General features: G+C 39.2%; 1 protein-coding gene across 1 annotated transcript in view; it reads left to right on the forward strand.

The window, feature by feature from the left end:
• LOC126335550 (uncharacterized) overlaps nucleotides 1-14,771 on the forward strand; it is a 432,035-nt gene that overhangs the window by 175,532 nt on the left and 241,732 nt on the right. The window contains exon 6 of the mRNA XM_049998951.1: nucleotides 7,303-7,467. Within this exon, the coding sequence (XP_049854908.1) occupies nucleotides 7,303-7,467 (165 nt within the window). The remainder of the gene's footprint in view (nucleotides 1-7,302; nucleotides 7,468-14,771) is intronic.

Genomic DNA, 14,771 nt, shown 5'->3' on the forward strand with positions numbered 1-14,771 from the left:
ATCTCAGTCACAACACTGATGTAGTTGACATATGCTTGAGTACATTAGCCAGCACCTACGATCTCTTGTAAGTCGACTGGTCCACAGGGTACAGCCATACAGCAGTGTGGGGAGTGGATCCACCCACATCTTTCAGTTTCCTGCTTAGAGTTCTCATCACACACTCCAACAAATAAGTAACTTCCTGTCTAGGACTCATATTGAATCCCGAAACATTGTTTTGCGCACTAAACATGCTGTTCAATACCTTCTTCCCATCACACAAGATATGCTCTCCCTATTCATTTTCCAAAATCAATTGTATGGGCTTTACGTCAGCTGAAATTAAAGCATTCACATACGAGACATTAACAAACGGAATTAAATGCAATAATAAAAAAAATGAACTAACAAGGTGAAACACACAGCTATACTAAGATACTATTCCTAATTTTTACAATGCAAATTATGAACATTGTCCCATTTCAGAATTACAAAAGGATGTACTCATTTAGTCTCAATGCATATATGTATGAAATTCTAAAGCACAAATCTATTACAGAACATAATTATATAGTGTATCATAGATTTTAACTCAGTCAATAGATAAGACAAAACTCTAAAAATCACATCTTACATACTCCATTCCTGAGAAAGAAAACAAAATTATATAGTATGAATCTGCAAATAGACTTACACTCAGTCAATGAATAAGATACAACTGTAGAATTTACTTGATATTACATACTACATTCATGACAAACAAAACACAATTATGTAGAAATCTACAAACGTAGTGAATATTTTCTTCTAGACTGTGATCATTGAGCATGCATGTTCATAGGTCTTCTATATTAAACATTAACTATAACTGGCTTTTTACATACTTACTTTGCTTACCAGTAGCTCCTCTTGTCTTTACACGTGCGATGGACATTTCCACAAAATTCTTACTATACTGGATCTTGTCTCTAAATTGTTCAGATATACTACAAATCGGGCTACCTGTATCAATAAAACAGCTCCCTTCCCACTGATCAGTCTTAATCTTAATGTAAGGGCATCCAAAATCTGAATGAACATCTCTGTTATTAGACACTTCATGTAAAAGATCACTTTCAATTTCATCAAATGCTACATCCACACTGTTTTTGCAGGTTTTTTCCAACTTTACTGCTATCACAGCATTACTTTGATTTCTCAAGTTGTCATGTAGAGGTTGAACACACTGAATGGATTCTATAGTTTAACTAACATAATTTATTACAGAAGGAACAAAAAATATATTTCTGTCAAAATTATATTTCCTACTTTATTCCGCCAATTTTGAGTAACCACAGCTAACATATTCCAGAATGTGTTCCCATAAATGTCTATACATACATATATTTCAGTACAAAGAAAGATACACGTGTACACTGTACAAGATACAAAAACTGACTGGAACATTAAGATGGTGGCTCGTAAGAGCAGTTAGAGTTCAAATATCGTGCTTTATGTGATCGATGTGACCTATTGACTCCACACAGCCCCCCCTGCAGTATGGAGTATGGCCTGTGAGGCCTGAGAGGAGGTCGTGTGGGCATCGGTGTCTGAGTGAGTAGTGCGAGGTGATAGGTGCATGACTGCAAGCTCCATCTCAGTAAGGGCGGCGTGCGAAGGCATGGTGACGGGCTGGACAGCCAGTGGTGGCGGAAATGCGTCGGCTGGCCCGGTAGTAGAGGTGTGGGGAGGGGTGTGGTGTGCAAACGTGCCTGCCCCTAATGTAGACTGAGCCATCCGAGGAGATGAATGCACAAACTCTTGATGGATTGCACTCTTGGTGGAGGGACAAGCTATGCACTATCTTGACATCTAGTTCCTTGCTGAGTGTCGACTCTGCAGTGTCTGTTAAGGTGTAAGAGCACACAGACGTCGAAAGCGACAATTGACATGTCATTGAAACAGTTAGGTGATACATTGCAGCACAAGTTGAAAGTCGGGGAGCAAGTCTCTCCAGTAGATGAAACGTCATCAAAACCTGTGCATGGGGTTGATGACGACATTCTTGGGAAACCCGCAAACTGTGGTGATGAATCATCAGAAGGAGAAGACCCTACCATGGGATTAGCTAACTCATTATTGGGCTTGGCAATGGAAAATTCGTCCGGATGGTCAGACTGGTACAGCAGAGGGGTGTCTGAGTCTACAAAAGCAGGCTTGAGCCTGTGTAGCGTGGTGGATGATCTTTAACCCTAATGTCAAACATCGTCTCTCCCCTCTGCAGCACTTTGAACGGGCCGAGGTATGGGGGTTGCAGGGGTTGTCTAATGGAATTGTCACTGAGCATAACATGGGAGCATGTGTTGAGTGTGGTTGGCATGTAAGTGTCCAGTGGAGAATGACTGACAGGCGGGTGTGCATGTCTAAAGTGGGTGTGCATTCTATTAATAAAGCCTGGCGAGGTGGGGAAATCCTTGGGTGCTTGGGGCAGGATAAGTTCCCCAGGTAAAACTCGATTCTCACCAAAAACGAATTCAGTGATGGTTGACTGTAAGTCAGGTTTAAAGGTCGAACAGAGACCAAGTAACACCCAAGGAAGAGCCTCAGACCAGAGGCAGTCATCGCACCTGAGTGCTGTTTTGAGGGTGCGATGTCATCGTTCCACCGACCCATTGCTTTGCGGCTGGTAGGCTGTTGTATAATTTTTTTAATACCGCAAAGGTTACGTAGAATCATGAAAAGTGCAGACTCGAACTGTCGACCCAGGTTGGTGGTGATGGTTGACGGGCAACCAAACCTAGCGATCTATGATGAGATGAATCCTTTGGCCATAGTTTCTGCTGTGATGTTGGGTAAAGAAACAGTTTCGACCCAATGAGACATGCAGTCAGTTGTGGAGAGGATATATCCGTGGCCCTCTGATGGTGGCAGAGTGCTGATAAGATCATTATGTACATGACAAAAACTTCCTTGCGGAATGTCAAACTTGCCAAGGGGGGGGAGAGATGAGGCATCCAATGTTGTTACGTTGGCAGGAAATGTAGCTGCATGCCCATGTTTGACAGTCCTGCTTAACATTTTTCTGAACAAAACACCAGATAATGAGGCATGAGGTTTTACGGATGCCAGGGTGAGCGAGGTTATGCAAGGTGTCGAAGTCTTGTCAGTGCAACGTAGGAGGGAGCAACGAGCACAGAGTGCTGGCAGAAGAGTCGCACCATACTTCATCCGAAATGCCGGGGAACTTGGCTTTGATAAACACAAAAGATGTCTGAGGATCCGTGAGGAGAGCTTTAGATTCCTCATCAGAGGCCTGGAGAGCGGCAAGGTTGGATAAATCAACAATGTGTGAGACAGTATTGATCCACAAAAAGAAATCAGTGGGAATGTTACCCATGTCTTTGATGTAGCATACGTCTGTAGTAAATTCAGAGACCAGGTTGAAGTGGTGGAAACACTGATGTCATGATGAAAGTGTGTGACGGCTTCATAGATCACCAGAAGTTCCTTATCAAAAGCGGAATATTTCTTCTGTGCTATAGACAGTTTTTTAGAAAAGAAATGAAGGGGTGAAAGTATGTTGTCTTTGCCTTTCTGTAATACTGCCCCGGCCATGATGTCACTGTAATACTGCTCTGACAGCCATGTCACTGGTGACCGTAGTGATGAACAACTCAGCAGACGGATCAGGGTGAGTGAGTACAATGGCCTGTAGCACAGGTTCAGCTGGACAGCTGGACAGCAATTCCGTCAGAGGGGCCTGCACAGCGGTGGCAGAAGGTAGATGTCGGCGGTAGTAATTTATGGTACCCAGAAAACCTCAGAGTTCTTTGTACATAGCCGGGGGTGGCAATGACGTGATAGCCTGCATGCAGGATTTGGGAGGCTTTATTCCGTCTGCCAAGATGGTGTAACCCAAAAATGTCACAGAAGACCGGCGCAATTGTACTTTATCTTTGTTGACCTCGACACCATTGGAATTCAAGGTCTGGAGGACCAGGGATAAATGATCTTCATGGTCCTCAATCAACTTACTGAATATGAGGGTGTCATCCAGTTATGCAAAGCAGAACTTCAACTGTCATAAGATTGAGTCAATGAAACGTTGCCACATTAGTGCTGCATTCTTGAAGCCAAATGGCATGGAGTTGTATTGGAACAAACTGAGCTGCGTGATGATAGCAGTCTTTGGAATGTCTTCCGGCACTATGGGAATCTGGTGATAGGCACGTTTACAATCAATCACACTGAAGATTGTGGCACCTGATGACATATGGGTGAAATTGTTTATGTTCAGTACTGTGTGTCATTCTGTCAGTGATGGAAGAGACTGAGAACTGCACACCAGGCTGAGCAACGTCCTGACATGAAGTTTTGGGACGAATGGATCGCGATGTGTTGTAGCTGTTAGTGCCAGTGGGAAAAGACAGCACAAAACTCACATGCCTATTACATGAGTGCGGCGTGCCCTTATTTGGAGAGGTTGGCTGTGCTTACAGCATGGATCGGATCGGAGGGTGCAGCGACTGTCTGTTGTTAGCTTTCCCTTGAGTAACCAGCACAGGTGAGAGACGTGTTGGCATCACACGGGGAATGGCGGTGGCTACCAAATCACGTGGTTGGTGCATGAGAGAGGGGGAATATTTACCAGCACATGGGGTGGCTGCCTGTGTGGTGAGCGTGTTCGCATCACATGCACAATTTGTCATTAGAAGCACTGTTTGAAACACATGGCACTGCACGTAGAGGCCTGTGGTGGGTGCAGAGATCACTGAACGCAAATCGTCACATGCAATGAATGTTTTTGAACTACCCTGATGAGTGTTTGTGCTGGTGTCTGTTGATGAAGGTCGATCAGGTGAAGGAACTGTGGATTGCAGTTGCAGCAGCAAGGTTTGAGCTGCGGTGAGCTCGTCAAAAGTGTGAGCAATGCATTGCTTCAACTCATCGTTTTACCGATGGAGTTGCGCCACTGCATCATACTCTGACAGTAGATTAGTGACGCACGTCACAATTTTGTCCACGAGGGTGGAGCACTCGCGAACCAAATCACATGTTGCAATGGAAACAGAACTACGAGCATAAGTGCATGAGCATGGTATCTGGGTGTCAGAGGGGTGGTGAAACACTGAACCTTAGACTATGTCTGGAGAGAGTTTGTAATTGGACAAGAAATTCATACTGAGAATTGGTTCGTCAAAGTTAGTGATGTAAAAAGTCCACAGGAAACGTAGAGAAGGAGACAGATGCACCATAATTTTAGCACAGCTGACAATTTATAATGTTGATTGATTGACAATGCTTAGAAGTGACTTCATCGGTGAAAAAATGGGATGAGCCAACGATGTAGGAATGATGAACACGTCACAGCCTGTCTCGACTAGGAAAACAAGCCGCGACAAAATGTTGTTCTCGTATAAATGACCGCTCAGCCGAGAGGACGAGTGGATGAAGTGCAATGTTTTAGGATGCCTGGGAAGTTCCCCGCAGGTCACAGGAATATATTGTGATCTTACAAAAGCATTTGACTCTGTAAGCCATGCCCTGATGCTTTTCAAACTCAACAGGTATGGAATAATGGATGTTGCTTTGAAATGGTTTGAATCATATCCCTTGGAGAGGAAACACAGTGTAGTAGTCACATCAAATGGAGCAGATCACTTTTCAAAGTGAAAAACTGTGTCACATGGTGTTCCGTAAGGCTCAATCAGACCCGTTTTATTCCTGTTCTATGTAAATGACTTACCTCTCAGTATAAAAACTCATTCAACTTTGTTTGCAGATAATACTTCTGCTCTAACTGAAAATGAAAATTCTGACAATGTACCACAGAGTGTCACGAATACTTTAAGTAACCTGGAAACATGGTTCAGTCAAAACGGCTTAAGGCTAAAAACTCAAAAACCCACATGATGAGTTTTAAAACCAAACATTCAAAAACTGAAGATATCTGTGTCACTAACATCAATAAAAAATGGAAGAACTTGACCCAGTCAGGTTCCTGGGAATTAACTTGGAAAGAACTTCAAGTAAGATTCCCAAATAGAACATCTAGCAAATAAATTAAACAGCCTTGCATATGCAATGGAAATTTTAGCCATTGCCACTGACATGGCCACAGGAAAATAGCATTTTATAGTTACTTTGAATCAGTTATTCGAATTTTAAAGTTGCAAAAAAGAATCATTCATAACATATGCTCTTTACAGCTGAGGGCATCATGTCGACCATTATTTAAAGGCCTAAAAGTATTTACTGTCCCCTCTTTGTACATCTTTGAGGTGGTTCTTTTCCTAAGCAGCAGAACTGATCTATTAAAAAATAATAATTTTGAACACTCATATAACACAAGACATAAAGTGAACTATATGTTAACCTTTCATCGCTTAAAATCTGTGCTCATATTCCTCAGTATATAGTCATGAAAATTCACAACACAATAAAATGGTGTGACATAATGAATATGAAGACAAATATTTTAAAAAGAAAGTTACATGATTTTCTAATTGGACAATGCTACTACTCTGTGGAAGATTTTATGAAGGACAAAGTGATACTTTGAGCTGGATCCCTAAAATGGAATAAAAATTTATGATGGTTATAGTAGATGTAAATACTGTGAGTTTGACAAACTGCAAGTAAGTAATCACTCCACAAAGTATTATTGTAAGTGTGACAAAATTTTAAATAAGCAAATTATAACCTTGACATGTCTCCTGTACATCAGACATGTTCTGAAGTTTTGTACATTATGAGATGAATAAAACACATTTCACATTTCAGATAAAATGGGTGAAATTCAAGCTGAGTACTCCCTAGACGCTGTGAAGTAGTTACCACTGCTAAGATTTTATTAATTTGTATTGGAAAAATGAGACTATAAATAAGTTACTAATACCTATTCCCTTTTAAAATTTGATTTTCCACATGAGACTGCAAGCTACAAACACCACATACTGTAGAATAATTTCAAACATGGTCAGAAAAATCTTGAATTTAATACAAATGTGACCATGGATTCTGATGATTAGGAGTTAATTTTTTGATTTAATTACAAAACTGCTGTACAGTAGTTTAATACAAATATAGTGTAGGAGATCTTATTTAGGTATGCTTGACATTTGCTAATTTGTGTTGATGCACTTAATTTAGAATTGACATTAACTTTTATAGTAAGAAAATGGAATAAGGATAAAATAATTTGCTTTTACTAAACATTAATTTTTTGTTTCTCCTTTTGATGATTATTTATGTGAAAAAACAATAGAATTACAGTCATAGAAAAAAAATGAAAGTTTGCTATTAAGATTATATTATAATAGAACATCACAAAAATTTTAGGTCTCCAAGATTCAAGCAGAACTTAAAAAACTGGATGCACTTCCCACCAATGAAGACCTCATCAGACGTTCACGTGTATCAAGTGACTCTACACCAGTAAAGGATATGTGGCAGTTCCTAAATCTCACAAAGAGGTTGGATGCTGTTGAGGAGGGTATTGAGAGGGTAAGAGATTATTCAGCTACCACACAATATAGAATCTGCGTGTAGAGTAACAACAGAGAATTTCATTTATAAATATATGGGAACAACTGAAACAATTTTTGTTTGAGCTAGGTTAGGTGTTAACCCTTTACTAAAAGAATGAGATAATAACCCAAATGTTTGGCAATAGGAATATAAAAGTTTTGAAAAACGTAAGTAAGAAGAGGGCGAATCACTGGAGTACCTACAGCATTTCAACAGATACTAATAATTAAAATAATTAATAAAATATGTATCACAGGCATCAACTTAATATGGAAGTATTGGAAATGTCTAATTCTTGTGTTGATGATGAAAGGCATTAGTGTAATGGCTGGTTTGTCATTCCATATTCTGTTTATCATAACAAAAGACAAGCTCTTTTTAAATGTTTTGGGATGCCTAAAATTTGAGTTTAGCTTCTTAGTATCGTTTGTGAGTAACTGTGAGTGTGGACAAAAATTAACCATACATAAGTACTAAATACCTCTATAAATGCAAATAACTCCATTTGTCACAGTCCAATAGCAGGATACTTTTCCAAGAATGCATCATTTATTTGATGAACTCAGAATGTATGGGTTAGTGGGCATGCTAACTGATCTTCTAGGGGTTAGTACACACTCCTGAATAAGTGATAATCTGTGTTTTGTTGCTGTACATCTATAAAATGTGAATAATCATGTCACTAGGTGTGGTGCTTTTTTGTCTAGAAAACAGTAAATCAACATTAAATTCCATATCAAGGTGACAATATTCAGAGATGACAACATTCTGTTTGTATCAATTCCCACAGTAGAAAATGTGTCAATGTGTTACTGTCACATTATTCTAACTACCCTCTTTCCAATTAATCATAAATATGATGAATAATCTTCTATTGACACATGAAAGTTGAAAAGTTTGTGTGATTCCCTAAGCACGCTTCTACATATTTGCATGCTAATTTAGTGCACCTGATATACACAGGTAAGACATATGGTTTGAAAGAATTATTATTTGAACAGTATATTTCACTTATGTTGAATAGTTGCTGATTTTGCTATGTGGTAGTATTGGTCTTCGTAGCAGAAGGGCACAACATGTTGCTATGAATTTACCTTTCAATTTATTTGCTTCATGACTCATTAATGGCTGGTTGCACAATTTCACATTAATTTGAATAACGATGTAATGTCACAATAAAATGTCATATTTACAAATATAATTTTTACATTTTTCCATTAAAAATGTTTCAAATTCACACCATGACAGGTTTGAAATAAAGCAGATACACTTGTACCAAGGTAAATTCAGTTGTATGCATTTCATGAGCCTCATGTTGTTTGTTGTTGTTGTGGTCTTCAGTCCTGAGACTGGTTTGATGCAGCTCTCCATGCTACTGTATACTGTGCAAGCTTCTTCATCTCCCAGTACTTACTGCAACCTACATCCTTCTGAAACTGCTTGGTGTATTCATCTCTTGGTCTCCCTCTACGATTTTTACCCCCCACGCTGGCCTCCAATGCTAAATTGGTGATCCCTTGGCGCCTCAGAACATGTCCTACCAACCAATCCCTTCTTCTAGTCAAGTTGTGCCACAAGTTCCTCTTTCCCCAATTCTATTCAATACCTCCTCATTAGTTATGTGATCTACCCATCTAATCTTCAGCATTCTTCTGTAGCACCACATTTCAAAAGCTTCTGTACTCTTCTTGTACAAACTATTTGTCGTCCATGTTGCACTTCCATACATGGCTACACTCCATACAAATACTTTCAGAAACGACTTCCTGACACTTAAATCTATACTCAATGTTAACAAATTTCTCTTCTTCAGAAACGCTTTTTTTGCCATTGCCAGTCTACATTTTATATCTTCTCTACTTCTCTACTTTTGCTCCCCAAAAAGCAAAAGTCCTTTACTACTTTAAGTGTCTAATTTCCTAATCTAATTCCCTCAGCATCACCCGACTTAATTTGACTACATTGCATTATCCTCGTTTTGCTTTTTTTGATGTTCATCTTATATCCTCCTTTCAAGACACTATCCATTCCGTTCAACTGCACTTCCAAGTCCTTTGCTGTCTCTGACAGAATTACAATGTCATCAGCGAACCACAAAGTTTTTATTTCTTCTCCATGGATTTTAATACCTACTCCAAATTTTTCTTTTGTTTCCTTTAGTGCTTGCTCAATATACAGATTGAATAGCATCGGGGAGAGGCTACAAACCTGTCTCACTCCCTTCCCAACTGCTGCTTCCCTTTCATGTCCCTCGACTCTTATAACTGACATCTGGATTCTGTACAAATTGTTAATAGCCTTTCGCTCCCTGTATTTTAACCCTGACACTTTAGAATTTGAAAGAGAGTATTCCAGTCAACATTGTCAAAAGCTTTCTTTAGGTCTACAAATGCTAGAAATGTAGGTTTGCCTTTCCTTAATCTAGCTTCCAAGATAAGTCGTAGGGTCAGTATTGTCTCACGTGTTCCAATATTTCTACAGAATCCAAACTGATCTTCCCCGAGGTCAGCTTCTACTAGTTTTCCCATTCGTCTGTAAAGAATTCATGTTAGTATTTTGCAGCCGTGACTTATTTATACTGATAGTTCAGTAATTTTCACATCTGTCAACACTTGATTTCTTTGGGATTGAAATTATTATTTTCTTCTTGATGTCTCATACATCTTGCCCACCAATTGGTAGAGTTTTGTCAGGACTGGCTATCCCAAGGTTGTCAGTAGTTCTAATGGAATGTTATCTACTCCCGGGGCCTTTTTTCGATTCAGGTCTTTCAGTGCTCTGTCAAACTCTTCACACAGTATCATATATCCCATTTCATCTTCATCTACATCCTCTTCCATTTCCATAATATTTTCCTCAAGTACATCGTCCTTATGTAGACCCTCTATATATTCCTTCCACCTTTCTGCTTTCCCTTCTTTGCTTAGAACTGTGTTTCCATCTGAGCTCTTGATATTCATACAAGTGGTTCTCTTTTCTCCAAAGGTCTCTTTAATTTTTCTGTAGGCAGTATCTATCTTACCCCTAGTGAGATAAGCCTCTACTTCCTTACATCTGTCCTCTAGCCATCCCTGTTTAGCCATTTTGCACTTCCTGTCGATTTCATTTTTGTCTTCCTGTTTGCCTGCTTCATTTACTGCATTTTTATATTTTCTCCTTTCATCAATTAAATTCAATAATTCTTCTGTTACCCAAGGATTTCTACTAGCCCTTGTGTTTTTACCTACTTGATCCTCTGCTGCCTTCACTACTTCATCCCTCAAAGATACCCATTCTTCTTCTACTGTATTTCTTTCCCCCATTCCTGTCAATTGTTCCCTTATGCTCTCCCTGAAACTCTGTACAACCTCTGGTTTAGTCAGCTTATCCAGGTCCCACCTTTTTGCAGTTTCTTCAGTTTTAATCTACAGGTCACAACCAGTAGATTGGGGTCAGAGTCCACATCTGCCCCTGGAAATGTCTTACAATTTAATACCTGGTTTCTAAATCTCTGTCTTACCATTATATAATCTATCTGATACATTTTAGTATCTCCAGGCTTCTTCCACATATACAACCTTCTTTAATGATTCTTGAACCAAGTGTTACCTATGATTAAGTTGTAGTCTGTGCAAAATTCTACCAGGCGGCTTCCTCTTTCATTTCTTACCCCCAATCCACACTCACCTACTACGTTTCCTTCTCTTCCTTTTCCTACTACCGAATTCCAGTCACCCATGACTATTAAATTATCGTCTCCCTTCACTATCTGAATAATTTCTTTTATTTCATCATACATTTCTTCAATTTCTTCGTCATCTGCAGTGCTAGTTGGCATATAAACTTGTATTACTGTAGTAGGTGTGGGCTTCGTGTCTATCTTGGCCACAATAATGTGTTCACTATGCTGTTTGTAGTAGCTTACCCACATTCCTATTTTTTTTATTCATTATTAAACCTACTCCTGCATTACCCCTACTTGAGTTTGTTTTTATAACCCTGTATTCGCCTGACCAAAAGTCTTGTTCCTCCTGCCACCGAACTTCACTAATTCCCACTATATCTAAATCTATATCTAAATTTAATTTGTGAATAGAAAACTCTAAGAACCAAAACAGTTATAAAATGTATGTGAAATAACCAGAAATAAAAAAAAGAATATATGTTTCGAGAATATGACACATGAAAAAGTTTCTCTGTTACTACTGGTGTATTGAGTAGTGTGTTTCTTTACAGAACAAAATTGTTTTTAGTGCAGTTATCTCCATTATGTATTACAAAGTTTGCTATTTACCTAGTTAATAATAAATTACAGTCTGATTCAAACTTAAATAATGTTTGGAGATTTTTTATGTGCATATGGTATTTATTATTACTTTATTGACTTCAATTACAGCAAATAATGTCGCTTAAAGACACTAATTACCTTCAGAATTATGTTTCTGTCTATTTTTAAAGTGAAATCATAGGATGACTATCTTTCAGAGATTTCAGTTTACAAATCGTAACTCACAAAAATATTCTTGCAGCTTGTAAACCAACAAGGAAAATGTAAAGCCCAATAATGCGCCAAAGAATCATGAAATTTGATAAAAATTAAGTATAAAATTTTGAAAGACTGAGAAGGCACCAAACCCTCCACAAGTGAAAATGGTATTGTAAAATTCATATTGTCTAATTAACCTAAACCCTGCTTCATTACAACACCACTCAAAGAATTTCATGCATTGTAGATGCATGATATTTTGTGAACATATGTAATATACAACCCCGTAAAAACTTAGTTGTCCATATTTTTGTAAAAAAAGGAAAAAATCAAAGCAGTCAGTTTGTAGCTCCCCAATAGTTTACTTTATAAGCATGAAATGTGACAGGGAAATGTGTTACTTGACAAATATAATAAAGTAAAAAAAAAATTTCTTGTTTTGTGACTGCATTGTCAATATGTAAAACTACTGACGTTTCGGTCACTGTTTAAGTGACCTTCTTCAGGGTATTTTTGTTTACTGCTAAAAGAGAAAACTTTGTTTCCTATATACCTGTAGACATGGCTGTTATCTAAATCTGACAGGCTGTTAAGGATGAAGCGGAGGAATGTTAGAGGATTTTTATTGGTGTTTTTATTATTTATTTTCATTGATGGAAACCTGATGTTTTGATTAGTGTTTACATTATTGCTTGTGATTGGTGGAAATCGGCAAATGGAAAACCAGGTGGCAGTTGTGATGTGGCATTGTTTTCCTGCTGTCCAATGCTGGCTGAAGCACGCTAATAACCTGCACATTTGTGCATATTGCTTCACATGAGCTGTTGTCCCGTAATACTGTTATTAGTGGCAGCCAAGACACCAGAAGTCAGTAACAGTCTTCTCTGTCCATTTTTAACAGGTTACTTGGCTATTTCTATTCTCTCTCTAATCTTCCTCCTCTTTGCTGACAGCCAAGGTGGCCTCCAGCAACAACAGCATTATGGGATGACAGCTGAATTAAAGCAATGCACACAGGCACTTGGGAGACTGAGGCAGTCACAGGTACATAGAGTGGTGGTACACTTCTACTGCCAGGTACTCCATATCAGCAACCTCAGTAGTCATTAGACATTGTGAGAGAGCAGAATGGGGAGCTCTGTGGAACTCACGGACTTCGAATGTGGTCAGGTGATTGGATCTCACTTGTGTCATATGTCTGGACACAAGAGTTCCACACTCCTAAACATCCCTAGTTCCACTGTTTCCAATGTGACAGGGAAGTGAAAATGTGAAGGGACATGTACAGCCCAAAAGCATACAGGCCATGTCGTCTGTTGACTGACAGTAACTGCTGACAGTTGAAGAGGGTTGTAATGTGTAATAGGCAGATATCTATCCAGACCATCACACAGGAATTCCAAGCATCATCAGTATCTACTGCAAATACTATGACTGTTATGTGGGAGGTGAGAAAACGTGGATTTAATAGTAACGTGGCTGCTCATAACCTACACATCATGCCAGTAAATGCCAAAAGATGCCTCACTTGGTGTAAGGAGCATGAACATTGGACAATTGAATAGTGGAAAAACGTTGTGTGGAGTGACAAATCACGGTACACAATGTGGCGATTAGATGGCAAAGTGTCGGTATGGCGAATGCCCGGTGAACGTCATCTGCCAGCTTGTGTAGTGCCAACAGTAAAATTTGGAGGCACTGGTGTTATGGTGTGGTCATGTTTTTCATGGAGGGGGCTTGCATCCCTTGTTGCTTTGCATGGTACTGTTACAGCAAAGGCCCACATTGTTGTTTTAAGCACCTTCTTCCTTCTCATTATTGAAGAGCAATTCAGAGAGGAGATTGCATCTTTCAACATGGACGAGCACCTGTTCATAATGCATCGTCTGTAGCAGAGTTGTTACATGACAATAACTTCCCTATAATGGACTGGCCTGCTCAGATTCCTGACCTGAATCCTATAGAAGACCTTTGGGATGTTTTGGAATGACGGCTTCGCACCAGGCCTCACCGTCTGACATTGATACTTCTCCTCAGTGCAGCACTTCATGAAGAATGGGCCGCTATTTCTCAAGAAATCTTCCAGCACCTGATTGAATGTATGCCTGTGAGAGTGGAAGCTGTCATCAAGGCTAAGGTTGGACCAATACCATACTGAATTCCAACATTACCGATGGAGGGCGCCACAAACTTGTAAGTCATTTTCAGCCAGGTGTCTGGATACTTTTGACCACATAGTGTATATATAAAAGCAAGGGAATAGACTGTTATATTTTGGAGTTAGATCAATGTATTGGAGAGGATGACTGCAACATTTTCTTATAAGTAGTGACTGGGAATTAGAAGGAATGAGTGAACCAGAAAGCAAAGAAATGATGCACCTAGCTAGGATAGCATTACTTGCCACACAGTGTACGCACTGAAAATTAGTGAACCACCTACCAACATCAATCCAGATTGGGTTAAGCTTTGCCAATTTTCAACTTTGTGTTTTTAATAAATAAAACAGCTGGAGCTATAAATAAACATAAACCATTTGAGGTTTCATGTGCAGTATTCAATTAATTCTACATTAAAAATAGACCAAGGTAACTATGGCAATCACAATGAATTTTATATCTCATATTTTTAGTTTTGCTAAGTGCAGGTGACAGGTGATGCACTGAAGATAGTGGCTTAGAACTTACTGCAGCGACAACTAGACAGCAAGAAATGTTTCACAATGCTGTAGCAGGAGCACATGACCAAGTTAGACAGCATGTTGACTGACTTGTTAGCATAACCTTGACATTTGCCAGCTTACCTGGCACCCTGA

This window comes from Schistocerca gregaria, chromosome 2 (genome assembly GCF_023897955.1).
Source record: "Schistocerca gregaria isolate iqSchGreg1 chromosome 2, iqSchGreg1.2, whole genome shotgun sequence".
Lineage (NCBI taxonomy): Eukaryota > Metazoa > Arthropoda > Insecta > Orthoptera > Acrididae > Schistocerca > Schistocerca gregaria.